General features: G+C 37.2%; 1 protein-coding gene across 4 annotated transcripts; it reads right to left on the bottom strand.

Annotated features, from left to right (window-relative positions):
• Positions 1–44: 44 nt before the first annotated feature.
• On the bottom strand, positions 45–27,678 carry HLTF (helicase like transcription factor). Of its 4 annotated transcripts, none has more exons than XM_061452785.1 (24): positions 27,620–27,678; positions 26,215–26,422; positions 25,484–25,650; positions 24,402–24,535; positions 23,291–23,388; positions 22,473–22,547; positions 22,073–22,264; positions 21,824–21,919; positions 20,930–20,978; positions 18,925–19,012; positions 18,132–18,211; positions 17,121–17,207; positions 16,822–16,919; positions 14,391–14,534; positions 13,369–13,507; positions 12,486–12,621; positions 12,016–12,195; positions 11,450–11,574; positions 10,156–10,334; positions 6,684–6,812; positions 5,164–5,276; positions 4,820–5,000; positions 1,746–1,826; positions 45–1,017 (listed from the first exon to the last, which is right to left on the bottom strand). In XM_061452785.1, the coding sequence occupies exons 1-24, from the start codon at positions 27,637–27,639 to the stop codon at positions 865–867; spliced, it is 2,952 nt and encodes a 983-aa protein (XP_061308769.1). In that variant the 5' UTR covers positions 27,640–27,678; the 3' UTR covers positions 45–864. The 4 variants fall into 4 exon arrangements, with proteins under 4 accessions (XP_061308769.1, XP_061308770.1, XP_061308771.1 ...); XM_061452786.1 differs by having other exon boundaries at positions 11,450–11,565; XM_061452787.1 differs by having other exon boundaries at positions 11,450–11,514.
• Positions 27,679–27,784: the final 106 nt, after the last annotated feature.

Here is a 27,784-nt window from a genome sequence, read left to right as displayed (position 1 = left end):
AGACATATATATGGGACTGAAAAAACACTTAACAGTGCAAGAAAACTGTTAGAAAGCTGGCAGTTATTAATTTATTCTGCAAGGACTAACTGATTCATTGGCAAGTCAGTGGGTTGTATTCTACTTTGCATATAGCACAGTTTTACTGTTCAAAGTGTCTACAGAAACTAAAAGAAATCACGTTATCAATACAAGCCTATGATTCTAGCATTTCATTCAATCATAAAACCTTTATTTTTACAAAAATAAGTGGAGTTCTGCTTAAGGGAAGTAAAATATGAAAGTTTTACAAATTTTAAGTATTTCATTTTCACTATCCCCTGAAAAGTAATCAACAGAGGAACCCCCTGCTGCACCTTTGTATCATTTAGAATATTTTAGAATTTTGAATTAACTACCATCTTTGAACAAAAGAATTCCTTCTGAAGTGGTCAGTGACCACCTATTCTGAAACAAACAATCCAGATGATCTGTTTGGGTATCAGGAACACACCAAGATTGAAACATGAAGTTAATTCATTTCTTAAGGGTTTTATCTGAAGGACAAACCCTTTAGTTACCTCTAAAAAGATATGAAATTCTTGCAAATTAGAATGCATGAATACACATTTCTGTTTCATGGATTTTTATGTGTTCTTAAGTGCTGTACATAATAGTCAACATTTCAAAGGAGTGAACACTGGAAAGATTTCAGGAATACAAAACAAGTTTGTACATTTCTAAACTTAACATTTAGGAGAAAATTAGATTTTGTAGTTTATGTGAAGCATTTATGTTTTGACAACAAAGACAGCAAAATTAGAAGTTAACAAGAGAGCAACTTGAAGAGCAATATTAAATATATTATTTTACCACATTTTCAAGCTATAAATCGATTAGAGCCTTAATTTCCTTAATTTTGGTTTGTTTTATTTCACTTGCTGAAGGCTTTTTGGTAGCAAAGGCTCCTGCTGCAAGTTCCCTCTTCTTGTTCTGAATTTTCAGCATATTTTCTTCCACTGAATCCTTCACAATGAACTGAAATACAAAAAAAGGCCCCACTGAAATGTTGGGTTTTGTTGTTTGGTTTTTTGTTGTTTGTTTTTTTTTGGGGGGGGGGGTGTTTAATTAAATGTTTAGGATGGGACATTTAGGTACTTCAGGGGAAAAAATAGCCGAGTGAGCCTAAAGCACACTTATATTTTGTTACTACTTTGTGAAGCAAACACAAAAGGGAAGAGTTATAGTGTAGACAGAGAATGTTTTGCATTTTAAACACACACCCACACACCTTTTTTTTAATACTTAATCGGAAGAATATTTATCTCTTATTTGCTACTTATATGAGAAGAGAACCAGTCTTCAATTTCCCAAGTAATGTTTTTTGTGACCAGGTATTAATGAGACATACCAGCTGCTCTTTTGCAGCCGAACGAGCTGCTATGACAAAAGCAAAAGCATTCTACATACTTTCAAGACAATAAGCTAACAGCCAGGCCAGGCAGCAGCAATACTACCCCATATATATCACTCCAAATAGCTCACAACAGGGACATCTGATTTCTAAAGTTATTATTTCACAGGAAGTAGCTTACATTTAATATAATCTTACAATCCAAAGCCCACACTTCAAAAATCACAACTTTTGAGTTTACTGGTGAGATTATGATGTCACAATTCTTCTAAAAACACAACAAAGCTTTCTGGAAAATTATTTATTTATTCATAATCAGAACACTGGTCCAACAGATCATCTCTCAACTCACCTTAGTTATAACAACATTATGCTTCTGACCCAGCCTGTGACATCTGTCAAAACATTGGTCTTCTGCAGCAGGATTCCAAGCCTATCAATCGCAGTAATGAACAAGTTAAATAACCACTGGTCAAAATACATAATAAAATGCACACAGGATCACGAGGAAGTTATCTGATGATGATGGAAGTACCACCATCTCTTGTACAAATACTGCCTGCAGATTAATTACGCACAACCTGATTTCTCACTTAAGTATCCCAATATAAATAAAGCTTTGAGAACTTCTGGTTATATATTCATAACAAGGAGGAACTTGTAAATGGGCAAATGCTTTAAAAACTAGGTTTGTCAGGAGTCTAGGAGACATCAAAACAATCTTGTTATAATTTTATTTCTGAAATAAACACTGTATATACTAACTGCCTCAGTTCTCTTTTCCTGGTAACAAAACCTAAACCAGCTGAACACAGGCAGTTAATTCATCAGTAGACCAAGTCCCCTTGTCATTAAAAAAGGAAGGCCATGTATGCTTCCATTAGTACATGCAATAATCATGAAGGTAGTTAAAACAAGGAACTTGCAGAACACAAGATAATTGTGTAGCTTTTCCTACTTATGCTTAGAATATAACACTAAATATAAGGATTTGGGAAATGCCAGGTTTGCTCTGCATTTTTCCAGGGTGTTTTTTCTATTTAAAGGTATAATGCTACTCATTGTCACACAACAGGTATTTAAATCTAGCTAAAATGTAATCGTATTCTGCCTGTGATAAGCAAGTCTCATGCAATGGGCTCACCTTGCCCTGTCTCCCACATACTGAAAGTTACCTAGGAACTCTTCTTAACAACTCCTTTCTACAGAATGGGGGAAAGAAAAGCCCTAGGACTAGTACAAAAGAAGATTATTTAGATTCTAAGAACCTCTGATGCCTAAACCCACTTAAGACATCAAGCTGCAAGACAGAAGCCAAACAAGTCTTGCTTCTCCAATATAAGACAGTGAGCAGAAATACAACAAATGATGTATCTGTCACTGCAAGATGAACATTCCTGGCTATGTAGAGCAAACTGTTGCAATACTAATCTGACTGTAGGAAGATGATGTCTTGAGGAAAGAGCTAGCCCAATCATGCACAAGCATGTTCCATTCTATCTTTGGTGTAATCAAGTAGGACCAAAGTGTACTACTCTCACTCTTCTTCTCTCATCAGTTCAAAGGAAAACTGAACTGAAATAGCTCTGTGCCTTTCTGCAGTATCCTCATACAAAGAATACTGTATTTTACATGGGAAAATATATTAAAAAAAAAAAAAAAAAAAAATCGAGCCTCAGAGAAACTTGTATACTTGCGGTACTCTCAGATTACAGGTTTGTACTTCTTCCTAAAGGTGAGAATTCAGCAGATACGAGTGTATTTAAACAAACACTGTAAAAAAGTGGGGGGAGGGGCATACTCTGTGGTTGGGTAAATGCTGCTCCCTAGCACTGTCACACAACACCCGTCAGCAGACCTCTAAGCTACAGTTCTACAACAAATCCACAGAATTTGAGTAGAAAAACTGTTTTTTTCCACTAGCTCCAGAGGTTTTTCCTCTTCTTAAATCCTCTTATTGCCACTCATTCGTTTCAAAGAATGCTAATGCATGACTGCATCTCATTCAGCACTGAACATTCAAACATGAGACCATAAAGGTCATGTGGTCCCACTGCCCCTTCATCAAATGTAAATAGTCAACCACTGCCACATGGGGTGGCTACCATTACAAGATGGTTACCAGCAGGATGAGGAGTTGTTCAACAGTATCAGTGTATAAAGGCTCCAATTATATTTGGTAGTGGTTTGTGAGATGTAACTATATACTGTAGATGAGTCAGTGTCAACAATGCTTAAGTTATTTTCTTACAACTGCTTGCTGCAGGACAGTGTATGCATAACACCTCATTATCTTCACAGAAAACTGAAATTCTCTTGGACTTCCCACAAGTTTTCTTATTCAGAGAATTCTTTAAAAAAAAAACAACCAAACAGTTGGACTAGATGGTGGTGCGGTGCTGAAGGTCCCTTCCAACTGAACTATTGAATGAAACACATACAAAGACAGTACTTGTGAAGATGTATTATAATTCATAAGAAACCTTTTCCAAGGCAACTGCTCCCTATTCTAACTCATATTTAATTCCTTTAGTTTATTAAGTAAATAGCTTTTGTCTTTATGCTGTTGTTATCACTAACCTGAAGTTCAATCTAGTACTTTATTACTGGTATAACCAGATACCCAAGTACAGAGTTACACTATTACTTTAATTTACTTTGGTTTGTTTTGAAGTGCACCAACTGCAGAATTTGTCTCCGTTTCCAGCTGCTAAAAAAAACAGGACATCAGGGAGAGGAGTACAGACTGAACAGGGAAATTCAGTTGTACAATGACACAAAAAGACACAAACCAATTTAAGAACACTATTTTGCTATCAAGAAATGTAATTTACATTTTTATTCCTTACAAACAATTCTGCATTCCCAAGCACTTTAACGAAAGGAAAAAAATGTCCTAAATTTAGGTATCACCATCTTTCTCGGTCTCCTACAACTACAAAAAGTAACCTCAGACTAATACCTGTATTTTTTAAATAAATGCACAAAAATAACAGAAGAGACCAGAGCAGAGAAGCATTACACTGTACCACAGGAAAAAAAAAAAATTACACTGTTCCTGAATTTTCACTTTATGGCTTTTGAAGTTATTAAACAGAACAAACAGAAAAATACATTCAGAAGTGTCAGACAGAAAGAGAAATAAATAGAGAAGGAATAGATATCAAACGCTACACTGTGTCACAGCACTTTGTTAACAATGCTACTAATATTCTTTCTATTCACAGTAAATAACAGCACAAAAATACTGTGTTAAAATAAAAAACGTGCCAGGGAAACAAATTAAGAAAACCACTATTTGCCCTTTAACAGGTACTCATCAGTATCATTCATTCTCAGAAGGCCTTTCATTGTACTCCTAGGAAAGCACCAAAAAGAGGTTCACCTAGATGTAAACCAGATCATTATTAACAACCTGTTACTCACAGGATCCATTAAAAACACTCGGGAAGCTGCTGTCAGATTTAATCCAACTCCACCTGCTTTCAGAGACAAAAGCATTATAGTTGGGGATCCTCCTTGGCTGCTTTGAAAACACTGAATTGCTTCTACTCTTTTCTTCTGTGCCATTGACCCATCCAAACGAGCAAAGGTAAACCCTGATTCTCTGAAGAGAAAGTAAAAATGTTCAATTTACCAATCCATTTTCTGTAACAACAGGGGGGGGAAAAAATAATCAAAATTCCAACCACTATATTGAAATAATTTTGAGAAATTTTCTAAAACACTAAAAAAATGTGTTTATTAAAAATGACAGTAGTTCTACTTACTTCAAGGGATTTTCTATCAGTGACAGGAAAGTTGTAAACTGAGAAACAACTAGACATTTAGCAGTTGGATCATCCCTCCGTAGTTCTATCAAAGCATGCATGAGAGCATTTATCTGAAATCAAATAAAGACTTATGTAGCTTATTCTGACTTGGTTAGATCCTTCTCCTATAGGTGCTTCGATGAGTTTCAACTAAGAAGTAACTGCTCAGCAATACCTTTTAAATTAATCTTAAATTCAGGGGGGGTGTGGGTGTCTTAGCTTTCAAAGAAACATAAGGGTTGAGCACTTTTAATGGTGATTGATGGTGCTTTGGGGGAGGATTCACAAACCCATTCTCCAGACATACTTCTCCTTGTCAGGGGTCAGTAAGGTCCCTGCCTCCAGGACATATGAAGGAAAACAAAAAAAAAAAATTAAAAAAAATGGAGGAACAGAGTACTGGAATTCTGAAAAGTAAGGCTTAAGAAAGGTACAGCCCTGGGGCAAGTGTTCTACTTAGCACTAATCAAGAAGCAAGAAAGGCTTTCCCTGGGAATATTCAGGCAAACAAATTATGCAATACCCTTAGCTAGGTATGACAGAGAACAAGGAGGCACCAGAAGCACTCCTAAGACCACCATGAGAACAAAAAGAACACTGAATTGGATCTGAGGCAAAAGAACATTGCCAGTTTTCTCATGTAAGGTTTAGCTATGATGAGGCAAAGAACCACTAACTAAAGAAGGCAAGTAACTGCACCAGGTAAAGTATAAAAATTTATAAATAAATAAATAAATTTATTTCAGAGCACAAAGTCCTAAATTAGGTCTCAGGCCTCCACAGAAAAATTTTTAGAGAATAAATTTATAGCCAAGTTTTGCAAGAATAAAAATTTTTAAAAAATTTTAAAAAATGTTTCAGAAAAATCAATCTCAAAACAAACAGGTCAAAGTACAAGCAGAAAGATTTAATTTCTTGCAGTGAATGCACAATGAAGGTGGGGCAAAAAATGTGACAGACCTTGAGAAACCAGTCTGCAAACCAAAATAAAAATCTCACTAGTTTATCTGACATGTTATATTGAACATATGATGCCCATTTAATTTTGCCCTCTAGAGCAAAATGCATATTCTTTAGACAAGCTTTAAGAAAGGACTGATGCAGCTTTTTAGTTTCTAAAAGTAAATTAAGAGCTAAATAATCTCTACTCTATAGTAGTTCTATACCCACAGAAACCTTCAGAAACAAAATGCAAAGCAATAGCTTTTTTTATCGAAAGTCTCACATAATTAGTATGCATCTCTGTACAGCACAATGACTGTTATCAAATTCCAGCTGGTGCTCCTTTTCTCGTTTCCCTGCTGCAAAGTTTGTGATGAGATTTTATTACATATTTTCTCCTGTGCCAACTAGTCTATGAAGATTTTCAAATAATAAGGTTATGCATATGTAAAGTATGTTCAGTGTATTTACATAAATATTCTAGAGAGTGCTCTACAAACCCGTAACAAAGCTAAGTAAAACACTATGAAATGTACCTTTGAACTCGATATCCACTCCTGGTCATACTTCTTTTCATTACTTGAATCTACTTCCCCTTCCATGGGACATTCCACCAAGTGCTCTGCTCGAAGCTCACTCCTACAGAGAGGGCATTTGGCATTTGGCTACAAAAAAAGCCCAAATGACATTAGAAGAAACACATTAAATCACAGAATAGAATCATAAAATAGTTAGGGATGGAAAGGACCTTAAGATCATCTAGTTCCAACCCCCCTGCCATGGGCAGGGACACCTCACACTAAACCATATCACCCAAGGCCTCGTCCAACCTAGTCTTGAACACTGCCAGGGATGGAGCATTCACAACCTCCCTGGGCAACCTATTCCAGTGCCTCACCACCCTAACAGGAAAGAATTTCCTCCTTATATCCAATCTAAACTTCCCCTGTTTAAATCAAATCAAGTTAAACCAAATTATTTAGAGTGCTAAAGATCAACTTTTAGAAGTACCTTTCAGGAAATTACTGGTATTAATACAAAAAAAAAGTCCTCAAGGATTCATTTGTAACACAACTGCTTTGTCATTTCTGACATGACAATAGCAAACATTTCTGAGAGCATCAGGTGACACAAATATTACATGTTTTAAAAGCACTCAATCTTCCTCAAAAGTGGTTGTCTTTCTGGCCATATTTATAGGTGAAATAAGCAGCTAAATATTTAAAAGCAATCAAATATTTGGACTATGGGGAGAAGACTAAAATATCAGAAAAAATAAGCCCTCTTTCAAAGACAAGTCATTCTTTGCAGCTAAGAAAGATCTTGTTAACCCTTTTTCTTCAAAGACTGCACAGAAATAATTGCAGTCTGATGAAATACGCTTTGTCAGGGCCAGACACAAAGTATCTTTTCTTCTTCCTTAACAAAGATGAGAAATGAGGCATAATTTAACACCAAGGTTTGTTTTTTTTTTCTCTGAAGTATACTCTAGATAAGGCAGAGTTCACAATTTATGCAATAGCACTTCCATGAGACTACTCACAAAATTTAACAAAGACTGTGTGCACTGTGCAAATACCGAACCTTGCAGAGCAAAAATAACAAGCATAAAAAACTTTTGCCTAACAGCAACCTTTTAAAATTAGCTAACTCGGTTTATATAGTAATCTGGCCACAGAACCAAGGCATCTTTAAACAGGCTGCAAAGCAGACCTCACAAAGCAGATGAATACTGGAAGCTGCAAATCTGGAATGAACTTCTAGCCAGTTAAAGAGGCTGGTGGTCATAGTCTGCATACATGAATTTATTGCAGCAAGAAAAGATAACCTTTGAAGAGACAGAATCTCAACACAAATGAACCTGAAGTTTCCAAAATGTAGTCACAAATGAACCATTCCCCATTTGCCAGCAACCCAAAAAAATCCTCCAATAACAAAAAAAATGAATTCTAATAAATCTGAAAAAAAAAAATCCTAACAGTGCTCACAGAGACTTCTCAGTTTGCTATACACATCTTTTTGCATCCCTTCTCCAATTTAGTACTAGTCAAAGCCAACACAAAAACCCAAAATGCAACTAAACAACGCCAATACAAATATGTAAGACTTGCAGTGAAAGTATGTAAGAGTGAAAAAACTGTCCTGCTATCAACAACTAGGAAAATAAAAACAATACTGTAGAGATTTTACAGCTTCATTGGGACTTCTGAAGCTAAACTGAATGAAAGACTGAAATTAAGGTGTTAACTTTCAAGCTGTTAACTACTAAGAAAGTTTTTCCAATTTCAGAATATATTCTTAGGTTAACGTTAGAAAGATAAAATGTTATCCAAGTTTGTAACCAATGAAAGGCTAAACTTGTCACTCAGCAGTTTTGGGCTGGCAGCTTCACACCCCACGCCTCACTAATGGCTTAATATTCTCACTTGTATTACTAATGGAAACCAGAGGCATATTGCCTGGCAGAATCCTGTTTGAACTCATGCTTTAAGGTGGTTGCTTTGTTTTGAAGGTGGTAAGTACTTTCCCCGAGCTATTTACTAGGAGAGAGTTGCACTGTAACCAGTCAGGCACAGGAACTACCCAACTGAGATGCAGCACTAGCACAGATACTTACTATGTCAAAAAAGCGAATTCCCCAACTCTGGAATTTAGATGTCTGTCAGTGTTTTAGCTGGAAGCTGCAAAACCTTCCTTGGAAACTGATTTAAATTAGGAAGCATTCTGAACATAAGAAAAGCTTACTCACTGCTTTAGAAACTCATGATAGTTCAGGAGCAGTACCTACTATTTCACTACTATGCAAGCAATCTACGGAACAATGTGGGATTGGACAAAGGTCTAGTTCTGCAGATTCCAAGATGCCTTCCAGTCAAAGCATAGTAAATAACTTGACTGTACAGTCAGGTAATCCAGGTTCCATCACATCATAACCTGATTTATTTCTCTGCATGCCTAACTACACATGAAGGCTAAGTAGGGGCACTGACTCTATTACAGACATACCAAGAACCTCTGCACTGGAACAAAACCTCTGTTCTGCAGAGAACAATTTCACATAACTACTTTCCCCTCAAAATTCTCAGAGACTTTCAACTAGGATAACTGCATCAGAACCTTGCATGTCTGGCAACGAAACAAAGTCAAACGGCATGCCAGGTAGAGTAACACTTCCTAACTTTGTCTTGTTGGGTTGACTAATTACGCACAAGTGGGGACTAATTTGTCCCCTGCCACCTCCAATAGAGAACACCACCTAGAGTTAGCCTGTCACTTGCAGCTCTACTGTGGCTGAGTACAATTCCAGAAAGGAAGTGCTGCAGCACTGGATACCGATGGCGAGATTACTGCACTATCAGATTGCCCTAGAAAGGAAAAGGCAAACAAGAAGAAAAAGTATAGCTTAGAAGCACACAAGAAAAAGACATACTATGTTTAAAAAACAAAAAAAAAACCACAACAAAACAAAACAAAACAATCCAATCAAAAGACCCTCATGCGCAAGCTTATTCTGGAGACAGTCCAGTGAAGGGCCATAAAGATGCCCTCTAGCAAGGCAGCTCTTTCACAGCAGAAGGTTATCAGCTTGGAATAAGGAGAATAGACATGATTTTACTTCAACAGTCAACTTCCAGTACACAACTTCGGTCTCTTTCAAGCACAACAAAATACACATGTATCACACCACATAAAGGCAGTAAAGAGGCATCGAGCCATATGAAGGAACATAATGCAGCACTAGTTGCCATCATTTTTACCTCAGGGGCAAAGTAAGGTGAAAACTGGGGAAAAGGTCTTTGAAAATAATGGTGAACCTTAAAACTGTTCATTTTGAAAGCCACTCTCAATAGCTTGACTTTAGGACAAGTTTTTGTAACTCTGCTAATACCTAGGTTTACACTGTTCATGTATGATTTAAAGGAACAATAGCTAGATGTCCTTCTGGTGATATCAGTTCATCACTTTCAAATAGCCATTACAATTAACTGCAACCATAGAACAACCAACCTGCTCACTTCTAATGACTTCAAAAATACACGGCCTACAAAACACATGTGCACAGCGTGTTATCACAGGAAGAGTCAGCGATTCCAAACAAACTGCACATTCTTCATCTGAACCAGAGCTCAGAACCAGCTTCATTTTGCTCACTAATACCTCACGCAGTTCTTCAGGAGTTTTACTATCTGCAAATATAGAAAGATACTTAGAAACAGAGATTTTTATACAGGAAACACTGAGGTGGCATACATCAAACAGTTGTATTAATCAAAACGTAACTAGGACAGTTTATACACAATGAGGATATAGCCTACCATGTATAAAACCACAAACTGGCCAGTACTACAGAAAAATCTAACCTACAATTTCAAATCACATGAACAGTAATCTTACTTGGAAAAATGATAATTAGAATTCTAAGAAACTCGACAGTGGTAAGTACATATGCAACACAACGCCTAAAGGGAACAAGCAATTTTCATATGGCAGCTGTTCAGGTAGTTAACATTGCTACAGAGTTGACATTATTTATGGTTAAGATTGGTTTATTTCATTTTTTAAGAAATTCAAATCATACTAGTTACTAATTAAATTCTAAATAATTGTTGAACAATTATCCAATCACTTCTCCACCCTGTATTTTTCAGGAAGATAAATTATAACCTTCTAAGCAAGATTCTGACCATATCTCAGTCTTTCAGTTTCCTGAAAAACTATGCCTATAACCAATATCATCTCAAAACAGGATTTTTAAAAATATCAAATTTAAGAATTGTCAAATTTAGAGTATTTCAAGCAGACTATACTTGCTTCTGAAAAAAAATGCATAGTTTTTAACACTATGCAGCTGTACAGTTCTGGCTTATCAAAAGTAAAATGTTGCTTTTCTTTCACCCTTTCTTACAGCCATAACAAAGTCAGAGCTGACAAAAGCTACAAATCTACAAGGCATTCCTGAAAGCTCCTCTACATCTCCTCTCCTGAGGCAAAGAAAAAAATTTACTGTAAAAGCACTTCTGTAAATTATTATAACAGATACACTGCTCTTTAACAAGCCTTGTGCATTTTGGCTCTGTAGAGGACCTCTTTGCTCATATTTGAGTATGTGCTAGGGTACCCACTTCTCAAACATACGGTATGAAAAAGATAAAGGTAACAAAGCTAAAAGTTCAATAATTCAAGCTGAAAAGAGGAAGGCTGAAGCTAGAAAGCTTGGAAAACAAACAAATGTGTTTCTGTTCTTGAATATGAAGTGCAAGTCCTCCTTTTAAAAACACAGGAACCAAAAGCATTTACTCACCAGCTGAAAAACTAGACGAAGATGTATTTATACACAGACGAGGATGACAACAAAGCTGCCTCAATCTCAGGAGGACACCAAGGATGTCAGCATAGTGAGCTAGTACAGCCCCTTCACTGAAAAGTCTAAACATAAATTTTACTGTTAGTGTGAAATGCTACAGCCTGAAGTAACAGATGACATCAAGTGATGAAGTGTAACTACTAGAATGATATTCTAAATTTTCACTTCCCTGTTTGAATATAATTTTCTCAAATCCTCTTCTGAACAAGGTACAAAAGGCTACCAGTAACATGTTCGACGTAGAAGAAATACTAACACATGGTCACAAAAAATTTAAGGCCATTCTTTACATAGCCAGTATCTCTTTCTGATACATAGCTCTGCAATAGTCTCTACTTTACTCTTCAGAGCTGAACAGATGCTACACTCATTTGCAATTTTTAGTTTACAGCATACAAATTGATACACTTTGCTAATAAGAGCTAACATAATCAAAACTTCCAAAACACTAAGTTTGTGGTATCAAAATCCAACCTTCAGAATTAAGAAAGCCTTCTACTTACCTGCTAATAGCAGCTTTGCCCTCCTTCTTCACCGACTGATAGATTTGTCTCTCTTCCTCTGTGAGTGTAACATACTGAATGAGTACTTTTCGTTCTGGTAACTCCAAAACAGGTTTTCCTTTAACCTTACTTGTTTTAGTTCTTCTAAGGGTAATACTCCTAATCAGAGACTGTAAACGCCTAAAAAGGTATATATCAACGACACATTACCTAGCTGGAGTTGTTTCATTTTCACTTTTTTCTAGTTTATTGATAAATACATGTTCTGTACAAAATCCAAGACTAACAGTACAATATAATTCATTAATCTGAAATATAAAATAATTTCAATCATTTAATATTAATTAGAACTACAAAGTTGAAATGAGAACTGATACCAACTGCATTTCAAGCGTGAAACACCGATTAGTCACACTGCCCAAGCACTGCTAGTCATACTCTTTAATAAACCCTTTGGGAACACTTCGTACCCAAGTCCTCCTGGAGCTCCCATTGTGACTGGACGTTGAATTGTTCTGTGCCACCACTCTCGATCAGTAAAAGGCTTCAGTTTTAAAAAGGAAATAAGTGACCACAAATCCTTTACAGAATTCTGAATAGGAGTGCCTAAACAGAAAACAAAAGATTGCAAAACCTCAAAGAAAGTACAAAACACAAACTTTAGTCAAAGTGACAATTTAGTGCTTTCTTCAAACCATACACCATGGATGAGGTCTCTTATAACTAGGCTGACATGTCATTAAGTATAACATGTCTTTTTTAATTGAACTATCACAAAACACATACATGAGTGAGAAAATCGCAGATCTCTAGGAGACTTGGCTGTTAATTTTTCCATTTCGGCTTCACCAGTAGCAATCACAATCATGATATACTTTAAGTTACACTTAAGGATCATATATACTGGCATGGTCCCTGGCAGTTTTTAGGATGACTATTACATTTCAAAAGCTACTGAGGTCCCAGTAAATACATAAAAGTGTGAACTTTTAAACTGATGTAACATGCCAGATTGTAAATAGGTCCCTTCTTCCTTGCACTTCTACCAAACCTGTATATCAAAAGTTACTTCAAAATTTGTCTAAGTGAAAAAAAAAAAAACAAAAAAAACCCAACAAAACAAAAACCCAACACCCACATAAACCAAGCAAACAAAATGAAAAAACTTAAAGACACACCTAAATCGCTGTTAAAATGCAAGCTCAAAAACATTCCAAATGAATCTGAAGCAGACAGACATTAACCCAGACATCTTCCAGAAAAATCCAAAGTGGAAACACCAAGCAGAAAACACAAGATGGTGTTATACTAAGACAATCTGCACTGCATTTCCTCTGGTATCAAATATTTTACCTGTAAGTACCCATCTTCTGTGTCCATCTAGGTTTAAGGCAGCTTTAGTTTGCTGAGCATTTGGATTCCGTATAGTGTGTCCCTCATCCAACACAATTCTCAGCCACATGACTTTGTGTAAAGGGCTGTCACCTCTCATCTGAAACACAGTATTTTTTTAATCTTCCACTAAAATTAAAATACTTTTTCACAACTTGGATTAAGCAGGCTATTAATGTAACGATTCCGCAATTAATATTGGAGGATATTTATGCGCACCTTGTTTATTTATCAGTACAGAAGTGTAAAACTAAGAATGAGGCATTCCTCCTTTCAGATTTAATGATTCCTGGAAAATGTTACCAGTCTTCTCATACTTAGAATGAGGAATTACCTACAGCAAAAATCAGCTCAGCCTGAAAAGAAAGGCTTCAAAGACAGAGAGATACAGAAAATGTATCACAGAACTAATGTTAAAGATGTAAATCTTCAGGCATTTAAAAAGGCTAGAATTTCTATAAAATCATGAGTTTACAAATACATCTCATGCAATGAGCTACCTGGCTGCAGCAGCCCACATCAACAAAAACTATGGAACTATGCTTTCATATGTTCCATATTCTTTGAATGTAATAGGCAAAGGGCAGAAAGGGGAGCCTCACACCACTGAGATTTGGGAAGATTTACATACTTGCCATTTTTTTCTATCCTTAAAAAGTGTCTTAAGTTATCATAATTGCAGACAAATAGTTTTCTCTACAGATGAAATAAATTAAAAAAATTAAAAAAATAAAAAATAAAAAAGAAATAAAAATAAAAGATAAAATTAAAATAAAATAAAAATAAAGAAATTAATAAAAATATAAACCCCTGTCTTGGCTATCACAGCAAACCGGTACAAAAGTATGTAAAGCAAAACTACAACTATAACCTTTTCATTACCTGCAAGAATAGTACTTGAATATACTGCCATCATTAGCCCGAACACTGGAAGTCCTGAACAGTGAGGAGTCTTCAAAGAACACTTTTTCTTATTTACTTACTCCGTAATCAGTAGCCAAGATGTTGTATGTTGTCAGTACAATGTCTTGTTCTGAAAGAAATGATGGGTCTCTGCTACGGTCAGAACCGTAATAAATATAAATATTGACATGAAAATCTTGGTGGATGTGTTGTTCAAACTGGTCCTGAAAGAAGAGTTGACAGAAGTCACACAAAAGACACTTTGTTAAGCTACATGATTGTTAGCATAATATTTTTTTAAAGTTGCCTTAGCTAAAAAACACTTCCTCTAGCTCTGTGACATTCTACAGCCACGTTATATAAACAAAAGCCATTTGAATCTGGGTTCCTTTTTACTACTCCCCCAAGGTGAAAAGAGGGACTAGAAGTAGTCACCTCAGTCATCAGTAATAGATACAGTATCACATTCCATTAACTCTAGCTCTACTTTTTGCACACTATTAATTCACATCTGGATGGTATATGCACTTCAAACCCCCTGTTCCTCCCAAATTGTAATGGAAGAGCTTTTAAGTTTCTTTTTCACTTTCTACCTTCACCTTCTCTTTGTTCATTCTTTCAAAACCTTACTGGATTAATGACAACACAATTGTTAAAGTATTCATTTTAACACCAATGTTTATATATTCCCTACATTTGTACTGTGAAGTGCTCAGAATACGCTAATCTTGAAAATTAAAAAAAAAACCCAAAAATTTTAATTTTTGAAGCACCAGATTCTCAAGTTTTTTTTTTAAATACTGATTTCATTTTGAATTGATGAAAAGAGTATTTATTTATTTTACGTTATTTGATGTTTCTCAATTACATTATTTTAGTGTTTTTCCTACAATCTAAGATTGTTTCCTTTTCTTACTAATGTTCTAACCACAGACAGCAAAACCTTCCAGATAAAACACAACTTGAAAGTTAAAGAGATCCCCTTAATATCTGTATTCAAAATGTCATGAAAACACCACAAACATTGACCAGTGCAGAGACAGAGCTTCAGAAGGGCCCTTCAACCTGTTCACCCTAGCAGACCTACTCCAACGTATCATGAACAGTGTGCCAATAATCAAACACCTCTAATGTCACATGCATTATCAATAAAGTACAATAGTATTTTTTTCTGAGCATGCAAGAAGGACCCATCTCTTCCACCTTCTTCATCTGGTTTAAGAAGTTAAAAATAATGGCTCAATGTCCGGCTGGAGACCAGTAATGAGTGGTGTCCCTCAGGGTCGGTGTTGGGACCGGTCTTGTTTAACATCTTTGTCACTGACATGGACAGTGGGATTGAGTGCGCCCTCAGCAAGTCTGCTGATGACACCAAGCTGTGTGGTTCAGTTGATACGCTGGAGGGAAGGAATGCCATCCAGAGGGACCTCAACATGCTTGTGAGGTGGGCTGATGCCAACCTCATGAAGTTTAACCATGCAACTGCAAGGTCCTGCAGCTGGGTCGGAGCAATCCCAGGCACAGCTACAGGCTGGGCAAAGAAAGAGATTCAGAGCAGCCTCGTGGAGAAGGACTTGGGGGTGCTGGTTGATGAGAAAATGAACATGAGCCAGCTTCAGTGTGCGCTTGCAGCCCAGAAAGCCAACCGTATCCTGGGCTGCATCAAAAGACCCGCAAGTCAAAGGAGGTGATCCTGCCCCTCTACTCTGCTCTTGTGAGACCTCACTTGGAGTATTGTGTGCAGTTCTGGTGTCCTCAACATAAAAAGGACATGGAACTGTTGGAACAAGTCCAGAGGAGGGCCACGAGGATGATGAGGGGACCAGAGCACCTCCCATATGAAGATAGGCTGAGAAAGTTGGGGCTGTTCAGCCTGAAGAAGAGAAGACTGTGTGGAGACCTCATAGCAGCCTTCCAGTATCTGAAGGGGGCCTATAGGGATGCTGTAGAGGGACTCTTCGTTACAGACTGTAGTGATAGGAGAAGCGGTAATGGGTTAAAACTTACACAGGGGAAGTTTAGATTGGATATAAGGAAGAAATTCTTTCCTGTTAGGGTGGTGAGGCATTAGAATAGGTTGCCCAAGGAGGTTGCGAATGCTCCATCCCTGGCAGTGTTCAAGACTAGGTTGGACGAGGCCTTGGGTGATATGGTTTAGTGTGAGGTGTCCCTGCCCATGGCAGGGGGGTTGGAACTAGATGATCTTAAGGTCCTTTCCATCCCTAACTATTCTATGATTCTAAAATCACCTAAGTTCCAAAACTGCCAAAGTGAATCTGCCTAGTCAAAACCAGGGAATGGAACATGAGCTCGCTACTCATGGAACAGCACTCTCATTACAATGAGACTCCATTTTTAAAATTTCGATCAAATAAACCTCTCTCGTGAAAGCAGCTGTTTCATAAAAAAGGAAAACCATGACCTAGCATGAGAGACTATAGGGAGTACTACTTCTACTGCATAATAATCAACACTCATCACATACACATACTTAGGAGGCTTAGCACTTACAATCCAGTTGCTTAAGACAGACAGTGGACACACAATCAGCGTTGCTCTGGGGCCATCACCAGAATATTTCTTCTCAGCTGACTGAATGCTAGTGGTACCTGAGAAAACAGAAAGCTCACTAAAGCAAAGTACAAGTTCAACAAACTTATGGTTCTCTGTAAGTCCTTTCTAAATTACTTCACCTGCAGCACCAAAGCTATTTACAAAGACATAAGTTTCATTTATTAAGTCACATATGCATAATACTTATGCTTAGAAAAACAACCTACAAAACACTATTATTTTTATTCCTTCATTACCTTTTCTCTTTGTTCGTCTTTTTAAAGTAGATGGAGGTAGAAGAACAGATGCAAAGCCTGGATCTTCTTGGATAACAAAGGAAGTTGCTGCAAAGCCCAACACATACAGATTTTTCACACCATGCGGAACATACATGTGCATTTATTTTTATGACATGTTTCATCAAGCCCGTTATCCAGATTACTTCTCCTTTCCTATGCAATAATGTAGAATATTTCCTACATGGTAATGTACAATATCTTGAGTTGGAAGGGACCCATAAGGATCATCAAGTCCAGCTCCCCACTCCTTGCAGGACTAGCTAAAACTGAACCATACGGCTAACAGCATGATCCAGATATTCCTTGAATTTTGAGAGGCATATGTGCAGAAATATAGTATCCTATACATCTTTTTCAGGTTATGAGTCTTCAGAGGAATGCAGTTTATCAGTTGTTTACCTTAGCATAGGTTTCACTCAGTATATTAAACCTAAACTTAACTGCTTCCTCCAGAGTGTCATTAGCCCCTTTTTTCCATGCATACTTAGTTCAACAAATGACGTGTGTTCTTGCCTCTTCAAGACCAAATTTCAGGTATTTATCGCAAAAAAAAAAAAAAAAATCAACAAACAAAAAAATAACCCACAAAACAAAAATGTTTTTTTGTTTTTCCAACCCTAGTGCCCTGACAACAGGTCTATGTCAAACTCTAGAAATCTTAATTGTGTTTTTCACCATCTGTTTTACCCTTATAGCTTGTTACACCACCTCTCCTTTAGCTAAGGAAACAGAACACAACACTTGAAACTAAAATACTGCTTTCCTGTTCAGCAATGTCTAAAATTTTCTGCTTAAAAGTTCTGGTTGAGCAAAACACACAAAAAAAAAAAAAAAAAAAGCATAAAACCCCCAAGTTTAGTTAATTCCTCTTCCAGTTAATTAGAATTCCTTTTTGGGTTGGCTTCAGGAAGACAGACACCAGATGTCACAGTAACCAACTAATAAAAAAAGAAATTCCTTGCAACTTACTTTTGGTTTGTTGCAGTAGCAAATCTTCAGATTCTCCCAAGTCACTATTTCCTGAATATCTGGGTTTCTTGGCTTTATCACTAAGGTATAATCATTAGGGAAAAAAAAAAATAAAAATAGAAAGAAACCCCACAACTCTACTTCTTCTCAAATTTACACATTAAATCTCAAGCACATTAAGCAGATGAAGTTTATATTGCAAACAAGATATCACTATGATTTGAAAATTCACTGATTCTAAGGATTTGAAAAAGGAAAGCACAGAACACAGAGCTGCAGGGTGAATGATGCTCATAAAACGTGGTACAGATTATCACCGAAGTTCACCGCAATTGTAAGAGGCTAGTGTGGTGGGAAGGCTCAAACATGTTATTAAGTTTCACAACTTCATCAGGCCAGGGCTGTTCCTGTCAGAAGCATGCCTGCAAAGTATTTCTAAACACCTAAAAACCCAATTAATACTAGAAGAAAGATTTACTTCACAGCCTCTTTTTTAGCATGCCACACACTGATGATACTAGACACCTTTACTAGTGAAGGAGACATGCAAGCAAGCAGTCACACAACCCTGGCTGAATAAGTAAATGCTTTTTTAATATATTTCAAAGTGCAACACAGATACAGAACACTTAATGATAAATGTAAGCAGAACTACACTATACTATACTACACTGAAAGCTGAGGAGAACACAGGAACACATTTTAGGCTAAGGTTAGTATTAACCACATATCACTTTATGTTTACTCAAAATATACATATCAAACCAACAAAAATATTATTCCAATAATCTACCTTTTTGGAAGACAACTTGAGTACTTCAGAGGAGCAGTTTCCAACTTTTTTATGCTAGAAACACCAGGGTCCATCACATTGCTAGAGTCTTTATAAAGTAAATGGTATTTATGAAAAATATACATAGTCTTAAGCTCAATTATCAAACCAACTTTAACATAAAACAACTTAATCAAGTGTGAACTTCTTTTAAAACCTTAGTTCTGCAAGGGACAAGTGCTACTGATACTGTGATCAAAAATGAAAAATAGAAATACTCTTTAAACAATCTTAAATATTTATGAAGTCATAAAACATGTACTGTGCTTGTAAGTGGTCAAAAACAAACTGTCAAAGAAGAAAAACACAAATATAAGCATTGCACTGTTAACAGTAAAGTTCTTCATAGAAGTCTTAAATGCTAAATGACCTTACTAATTAATAACAACCATTAATTAGTCAGGTTTGACCTTACCAATTTCTACATTGCCAAAAGCTAAATTAACAATTGCAACATTAAAAGAAAAAAGTGGTAACATCACAGATGTCCAGGGTGTTAGGGCTGTCACAAGGGAGTTGTTTTGGTTTGGGGTTTTTGGCAGGTTTTTGTTTGTTTTCTTAAAATCTTTATCAGGTAGTGAACAAAACATCACCTCTGAACTCTGCAGATCAGAAACAAATGCAAAAAAGAAAACATATTGACAGAGCTGCTATCAAAACTGAAGGCACCAGTGCTTGCACAAAGAGTTTTGGTATAACTCAGGCAAGTGAATTCATGCTTGATTCCAGATTTAAACTTTAATACAGATTTAATACAGTCCTGAAGATGGCAAACCCTGCAAAGACTCAATAAACAGATACCGATTTAATGTGTAACAGAACGAGAAATGGGAGGCAGGGTGTAGTACAGGTTTGGAAGATGTTATCACTTTTTTCATATTAAATAATAGAGCAATAAGCTCTCCTCTTACTGCTGTAAACAGTAACTCATTAAAATGCTTAATGCTCTGGAACAAAACAAAACAAAAACTTGGATGCTATTAGGTTCTTCAATTTGGTAAAGGTTCTGCTTTTTCTGGAAACACTCATATTGACCTCATGGAAATCTGCTTTTCCTCCTTTCCAGAGTACTGATAAAAATAACTTTCACCAGAGGCACTTCATACTGTGTTCTCTCCTTATCGGTTCCTTTCATTTATCTTGCTTTCACATTTCTTTACTGTGAGATTGGTGAAGCACTGGAAGAGGCTGCTCAAGGAAGCTGGGAATGCTCAATCCCTGGCAGTGTTCCAGGCCAGGTTGGACAGGGCCTTGAGCAACCTGGTCTGGCGGAAGGTTCCCCTGGCCATGGCAGGGAGGTTGGAACTAGATGAGCTTAAGGTCCTTGATCATTTTATGATTCTTGTGCTATCAGTTAAGGCATCTATATTAAAATTCCTTCACAGGACAGTGAGGAACTGCAAAAAAACTTCAAGACCCATACATTTCTTTCATCATTTTCAAGAGCATGAGGAGCTACAAAACTTACTAACAGCAATTACAATTTTTCATATATATCTGTACATTCTCCTGATACAACCTGAAAGCTACAGGTGTGACAAAATCCTTCTAAATACTTGTCACTCGCTCATTACTTAAAAATATATATATATATATGAAAAAAAACCAACCCTTGATACAGAAGTTAATTGCAATTAGCTACTAATTTTTAAACAAACAAGATTTTAACAGATGCATAAGTGCTTCTGTTTTACCTATGAGGAAGTAGAAAGGAAAGCAAAAGGAACTCTGAATCCATTTCTGGAATGTGGTAACTTTCCTGGCAGGGTTCAACTTTCTCACAAGGCACTCATCTTTTCATATGTCAACTGAAACATCTTTAAAGGTATGTTTCAAATACCTCTCTGAGATACTTAGATTGTGAAGAGTTTGTGAAGATTAGCACTGACCACAGACTAAGAGTACTCCAGATCATAACATTAATTATCATGAGAACATTACTGGACTTTTGATAGTTTGCTGTCACCTTTACATAGTCTGCGTCCAACGCTGTTCATGCTGTTAGTACCAGATTCCTATTGAGGAATGGAAACTTTTATTCTTTAATGTAGCAACTGGAAAAATGCCAATAACATTATTACACTAATCTGATCAGTGATTAATTATTGCTCTGAATCATGAAAGGCTCACTCAGTGGCAAGTCAGTCAGTCACTTAAAGGTGCTGAAAAAGCTGTATTTATAAGAAACACAACTCCCAGCATTAGCACTGTCAGATAATATTGCATAATAAAGACCTAATCCTAGCCTTTCATTTACTTCACTGTCTTCAAAATCATGTCTTAATAAAAACAAAAAGCACTTGAACTGAACTACCCAAGAAGAGTTTGCACACTGGTGTTAGCTCACTTACTGTAGTTTCCCCTCCTCACTTCATTTCAAGTATTTGGCAAAAATAGAAGCCAAAAGATGTATTTATTTATTTATCTGCTTTACACCAAGGCCCCCTGCTTGCTATTTTAGTTGTTACAGGCACTTCCTCAAAACCCCACAGGAACTACACATGCATAACCCCAGGGAAAAAAAAAAAAAAAAAAAAAAGGTCTATTTGCACAGTCACAATTTGCCTTTTAGACAAATTTATAAGAAACTTCAGAAGTTATAAAACTTAACACTGAGAAGCATTTATTCCTCCTTATTCTTCTTTCAAGGATACTATACTCCTAAGATAACACAGTATACAGCTCAGTTATACACCCTGAAGTAGCATAGTCCACCTCCCTTCAATTAATCTACCCTATTCTTTCTCTTAATGTACTTAAGTAACATTCATTTTCTACAAAACACATACAAAGTTCACCATACAGAAAGTTACTAGGCACAGGGGTTTTTGTATTAACTATATCAATGCTTTCATCTCACCTCATAAAACTTATCACTTGAGATCTTTTGAACAGGAAGAGGCTTGCCATCTTGAAAATTTGTGAGAATCAATGCAATAGTAGTAAGTGTTTTACCCTGCATAACAGAAAAGAACATCGTATCTTCCACAGAATGAACCAAATGCCCAACCAATCAAGAAACACATGCACATGTTCTGTATTTAGACTCCGCCCCCCCCAAAACAAAGCAAAAACAAACAAAAACCAAAACAAGCTTCATAAGTATTACCAGTCCCATATCATCAGCCAGTATTCCTCCAAGAACATTTTTAGGCCGCTTCTTTTCTGCAAAATTTGTAAGTGTATTATAGTAGAAGTTACTTCTCTCTTCCCAAAATGGTGGCAGATCACTACTGTTCTCACGTGAAACCATCCAAGCTAAAGCCTGCTTCTGATGGGGAAGCAAGAGTGTGGCAACAGCCTGCAAATTAGAGATATATTATGTACTATTCACATATTAAGTATGACATTTAGTTTTTGGAACAAAAAAATTTTTATGAAGTCCTCTGTGTCTACTATTTCCCCCACTCTGATTCAAGCATCTCCTGTATCCAGGCAACGCTAAACATGCATCAAGATGTTTAAGTACTTATATTTTTATATAAAATGGTTTCTAGCTTAAGAAATACCTCTGCTCCTTCCAGTTCACAAGTTTTATCATCTTCCTTCAGATCTTCAAACAATTTGTCAAATTCACTTTTAAGCTGCATAAATGAAAACAAAAAATGAAATTGAAATTATTGCAATTAAAAATAATCTCACTAACAATCAATGACTACTAAATTATTTGTCATATGGTAATCAGTATAGATAGGTCTAGATATATAGATGGATCTATAGCGAGGCCTCACTTTAGACCTGATTTGCTGGAATATGTTAGCTACTGCTACATAAAAATGAAGTCCAGTTTTTTCCAAGACATTCACATGCCAAAACAAGCAAGAACTTAAAAAAGGGATGCCTAAATATATTTGCATCCTTGTACAACACTCATTAAAGTAATACTTCACTCTAATTTGAAAGAGCAAACAAAAAGCAAAACCAAAAATAAACTACCACCCAACCCTTCACACATCACCCTGGACCTATCTGAAGATAAAGCCTGGAAATCTGATTTTATTTTCACTTGGGAACATACCTGTTATGTGGTAAAGCATTAGGACAGAGACACCACCTCAACAATGTAAAAAGTAAATTACTGAACAACTAAAGCTTTCCAAAAATCACATGGGACTCAAGGCTGTCACAGCTTAAATGTCTCCTCACACAGTAGGAAAAAAGTTCAAAAGTTCAAGATGACTTCAAACCAGACTGGTGGCTCACAAAAGTGTGGGGGGGGGGGGAGACAACAGACTTTCACTTCACAAGAACTGCTTTGTTAATGAAAAATTAAAGGCCCCCAGTGTTTAAATTTCAACTTCCAGGTATTCAGATATGAAATGCAAACCTGTTCAGGTGTCAACTGCACAGCAGCATGAACTGGAGCACTGTAACTAGGACCAGCTCTCCCAGAAATCCACTTTGATGCAAAATCACATTCTGAACCTATGTGCCATTAAAAGGACAGTATTTTGAAACACAACAATACAATGACTTCCCAATCTCAAACTTCACTGGCTTCTAAGTAACAATGCTGATCAGATTGTAGGCTATAAAACAGAATCTTTCACTTTCTCTTAGCCTCAATTTACTCTTTACTTTCACTGGGCCAAACTTTCTACAAAGCTTTGTAAGACTCACAGGCAATGAGCTACAGGTTTGGATCCTTCAAGATGGCAACCATGTTTCTTAAAAATTATTGTGTTATGTGAAATTTGACTTGGTGACATTACAACAACTGATAATGCAAAATCCTTTTTTTTTTTTTTATTACAAACTCTTTTTCAATTAACTATGTGCAATGCAACCTGTAAGATAAAAACTGAACTCTAAGCATACATCAAATAAGATCTATTACTCACCAGGCATTTATTTCTGCTCACATCCTTATCCTGACTACCACTGCTTCAACAAAGCTTAGTTCCAGAAGCACAGGTGCTTTTTGTGCAAGGCTGGCTCTGCAAAGCATCATGTCTGCTAAGCTCATTTGTTTAGAGACATCTCATCTCTATTTGCTCACACCTCACAAGTAGCATTCATGCCCTAGCACTTTTCTAAAAGGCAGCAGTGTCCCTGAAAACCTCTCCCTATGAAAGGGACTGACCGGGTTTTCTTTTAAAAACACAAACCAAAACAATATAGAGAAATTCAGGGAATCATTATGGATTTTTAAAGAACTTAAGGAATGAAGTATGTTTCTGAGGTTGCTCAACTGTCTCTCCAGCTGCTGGCAGGTAACATAAAATATAAGAAGTAAACTTTTGTGTCCTATAAAGTTTGAAATCAATAGCTGTGGGGTCTGTATTATTCCCCAACTAAGTTAAAAAAATCATTTTGTGAATGACAAGATAATGACAAGAATTAAGCCCTCAAACATTTCTTCCAACCAGGGACAAGTTCAAGCTGAATATTTTAAAAGGAAAAAAGAAACAACTCAAACCTAAACCTTCAACACTTGCCTTTCAGAGGAGGAGCCAATTTAAATCCGTGTCTTTTTAGCTGATCTAGCACTGCTTCCTTGTTTTCTTCTCTTCCCCAAAAGCTCATTTGTACAGGCATGGTAAAGGCATTTTTTGCTCCGTAAGGGACAACCCTGATAAAATGCAGGAAAAAAAAACCACAACAGTAATTTTTTTAGCGTTTGATTTTTCCCTAAAAAACTTGTTATTTCTTCAGCAAGATGTTCCAGATAGGTGTTAGTTCTCATACTCCATGAGCCTTTAATACAAACCACCACATGCAGTTAATGTACGAGTTCCACAACAATCACTAAGGAATTTGCTCTAATGTCTCTACATTTTATCACATACAGAAAAGAATGAACTGTATACATGTAGTTCAACAAAAGAGTAAAGAGTCTGAAAACACAAAACTTTAGTAAGTATTCCTCTGCTCTCATGAGAGCCCACCTGGAGTACTGCATTCAGCTCTGGGACCCCAAACATAAGAATAACACAGATCTGTTAAGAGCCAGTCCAGAGGAGGTCCCAAACATGATCAAAGGACTGGAGCACCTCTCCTACGAGGACAGGCTAAGAGAGCTAGGATTGTTCAACCTGGAGAAGAAAAGGCTCCAGGGAGACCTTAGAGCAGCATTCAAGTACCTAAAGGGGACTACAAGAAATCTGGAGAGGGGCTTTTAACAAGGGCCTGTAGTGGCAGGGCAAAGGGGAATGGCTTGAAGCTGAAAGAGAGTAGATTTAGATTAGATATGAGGGAGTTCTTCATGATGAGGGTGGTGAGACACTGGAACAGGTTGCCCAGAGAAGTTGTGGCTGCCCCATCCCTGGCAGTGTTCAAGGCCAGGTTGGACGGGGCTTTGAGCAACCCGGTCTAGTGGAAGGTGCCCCTGGCCATGGCAGGGGGGTTGGAAGTAGATGATCTTTAAGGTTCCTTCCAACCCAAACTTTTCTGATTCCACATTATAAAGAGCTGCCATGCGAGTCAAAAGAGAACTCTTACAGTTCTCAGAATTTGCTAGTGTAGCAATCAAAAACATTTCTATTATTCATAGAACCAACATCATAATCTTCACACTTACCCTTCAATTAATGCTAGTCTGTTGTCCATAATACCTGCCAATGCTGCTGCTAGTTCTTTTTTTATATGGCCTACCTGGTCTCCATTCACATTATTCACTTTCACTGCATTTTTATCATAAGGATTATTGGGCTCTCTCTGAAGTGCAACCATTTCATTGTTATTAACCTAACAAAGCAAAACAAACACACTTAGTTGCAAATTATCTGCAGAAATGTCTATCACACATTGCCTTCAATATCATAAAGATTAAAGATTAATTTGGTATAGTATTCTGTTCAGTCAGTCAAGCTACCACTTACTCAAAATATAAAAAGCATTACAGAAGAGCTACCAAGAAGTTAACAGCAATTTCAAAAGTAACCCTGAGAGCAAGAATTTCCTTCAACTCCTACCACATTTCATAAGGGAATAAACATCCCTTTCTGACAGTGTAAGCAGTTCAAAGACCTATCTAACTTCCTGTGTTCAATCACTTTAATTTCCCTTATGTGGATGAGGAGAGCTACCAAATAAAACCAAATTTGAAAGCTTGCTACCTTAATTACATTTTGAATCAGAATGTTTTAGATTAAGTATTACCTGTGAATAATGTTGAAAACAGCAAGTTAGAAGAAAATATCTATCGTAATTATACTTAGTCAAAAGTTCCACAAATTATTAAAATTTAATTATTTTTTTTTCTGAAGCTCACAACTTTTTATTCTGCTTTATAATTTATCATGCACTTACAATCCCTGTGTAGTACCGTAATCCAACAACACTTCCTCGCAAAGTTCCATACAAGACAGCTGAGTCTGTGTCCTCCTCTGTTCCAGATGTGTCACTTACAGAGAAGCCTTCCAACCCAAGACTGGTGGAAAAGTCAGAAGAGGAGAAATGGGAACAGTTTCCCTCTTCTCTGTAGATGTTATATTGAGAGCATCCTCCAGCACCATCTCTGCAGAAAGACAAAGTGTGAAATATTTGACAATAACTTTAATAGCAATAACAACAGAGGAGTTATTTCCTTGTAATCTATTTTACACCTTTATATACTACCTATAAACTCCAAGTTTTACAACTTTACTCACGTAATTTTTACCCGGAAACATGACCAAAAAAAAAATAAAAAAGAAAATTTTGTATTGGAAGAAAATGTCTGCCAAATAGATTAGTTTAAGCCAGTTACAATAAAGAGCTGGCAACTTAAGTTACCAAACTATGGCACCTGTGCATTCCACCCTAGCTTCCCTCACAGGCTTAAAACCTATTTGTAACTGCTTAACTCTGTATGTGTGGCTTATAGCCACAAAAACTGAAATGCTAAAACAACTCCACATATTTATTAAGCTCACTTTCACAACCTGACATGTATTATTGCTTTATAATAACTTCAGAGATAACTAGCTGCTCCAATGCAGGCCAGGTAATTACACTATGTATTTCAAATACAAACTTCTGCTAGCCAGGCTTCCCTTCTGCTGATCAGATACACCTAGTAGCTCAAGTTACTTAATGTGGAGAGATGGAAAGGTATCTACCTACGCATTTAATGTGTGCTTGAGTGAAGACTGACATACTAACAACTGCTTTTAACACGAGTACTTTAACAATAAAATCTCAATACAAGTTTCAGCTGATACACAACAGTTGTGACCTTCGGTGGATCGCAAATCTATGCTTCTGTATTGCTGGATTAATTGAAGAGTACTGCCAACTTAAATAACTAGATACCATGCACTAACTACTCAGAGCTTGGCATAGCAAACTTTGGTTTCTTTTGCAAATGATATCTAAAGTTACTGCTCAATCGGCATTCCATTTCCTCAGGCACAACGTTTAAGAGGCTTTGCTGTGCTAATTGCAGACGTGCCAGCCGGGGTTTACCACAAGCCATTTTGCCGCCGCCCAGGGGAACCCCTCTCCGGGAGCCCTGTCAGAAGGAGGAAGCTGCAGGAACGCCCCGGCACTCATCGCACATCAACCAGAACAAGCACAGGGTGGCGGAGACGCAGTCTCTCCCCCAGCCACTTCAGTTCACTGCGACCGCCGCTCGCGGAAAGGGGTGCGAAGCGGCCCAGCGCAGGAGGTGCACGCCGCTAAGTGGGTCAGCACCGGCACGTCCCAGCGTCCGCCACCACCCCCTCCGCCTCACCTGGGTTTCTTCCACGACATGGCCGCTAGCAGCACCACCAGCGAGGCTCCCGCGGTCCGCAGAACGCTACACCCGCCGCCGCTCCTGATCGTGCACCCGCACAACAGACCCAACAGCAACCACTAATGCCAGCCAGCCCGAGACTTCGGAGACGTTGGCCAATGA

The sequence above is a fragment of the Pezoporus flaviventris genome, unplaced genomic scaffold (assembly GCF_033815535.1).
Source record: "Pezoporus flaviventris isolate CSIRO_AGI_PZ_B2104156 unplaced genomic scaffold, CSIRO_AGI_Pfla_v1 ptg000013l, whole genome shotgun sequence".
NCBI classification, from domain to species: Eukaryota; Metazoa; Chordata; class Aves; order Psittaciformes; family Psittacidae; genus Pezoporus; species Pezoporus flaviventris.
Note: the sequence above shows the minus strand (reverse complement) of the source record. Positions and strands in the feature narration are given on the sequence as shown.

Bases quoted from the DNA above. Each gene is read 5' to 3' on its own strand.
- HLTF (XM_061452785.1), bottom strand. From the start codon at position 27,639: ATGTCGTGGAAGAAACCCAG. The intron at 22,548-23,290 runs GTTTGCATTTCA...TCATTTATGCAG, and splicing joins TGCAGTTGACACCTGAACAG to CTTAAAAGTGAATTTGACAA. The intron at 14,535-16,821 runs GTAAGTGCTAAG...CTCTTCTTTCAG, and splicing joins CTGTCTTAAGCAACTGGATT to GACCAGTTTGAACAACACAT.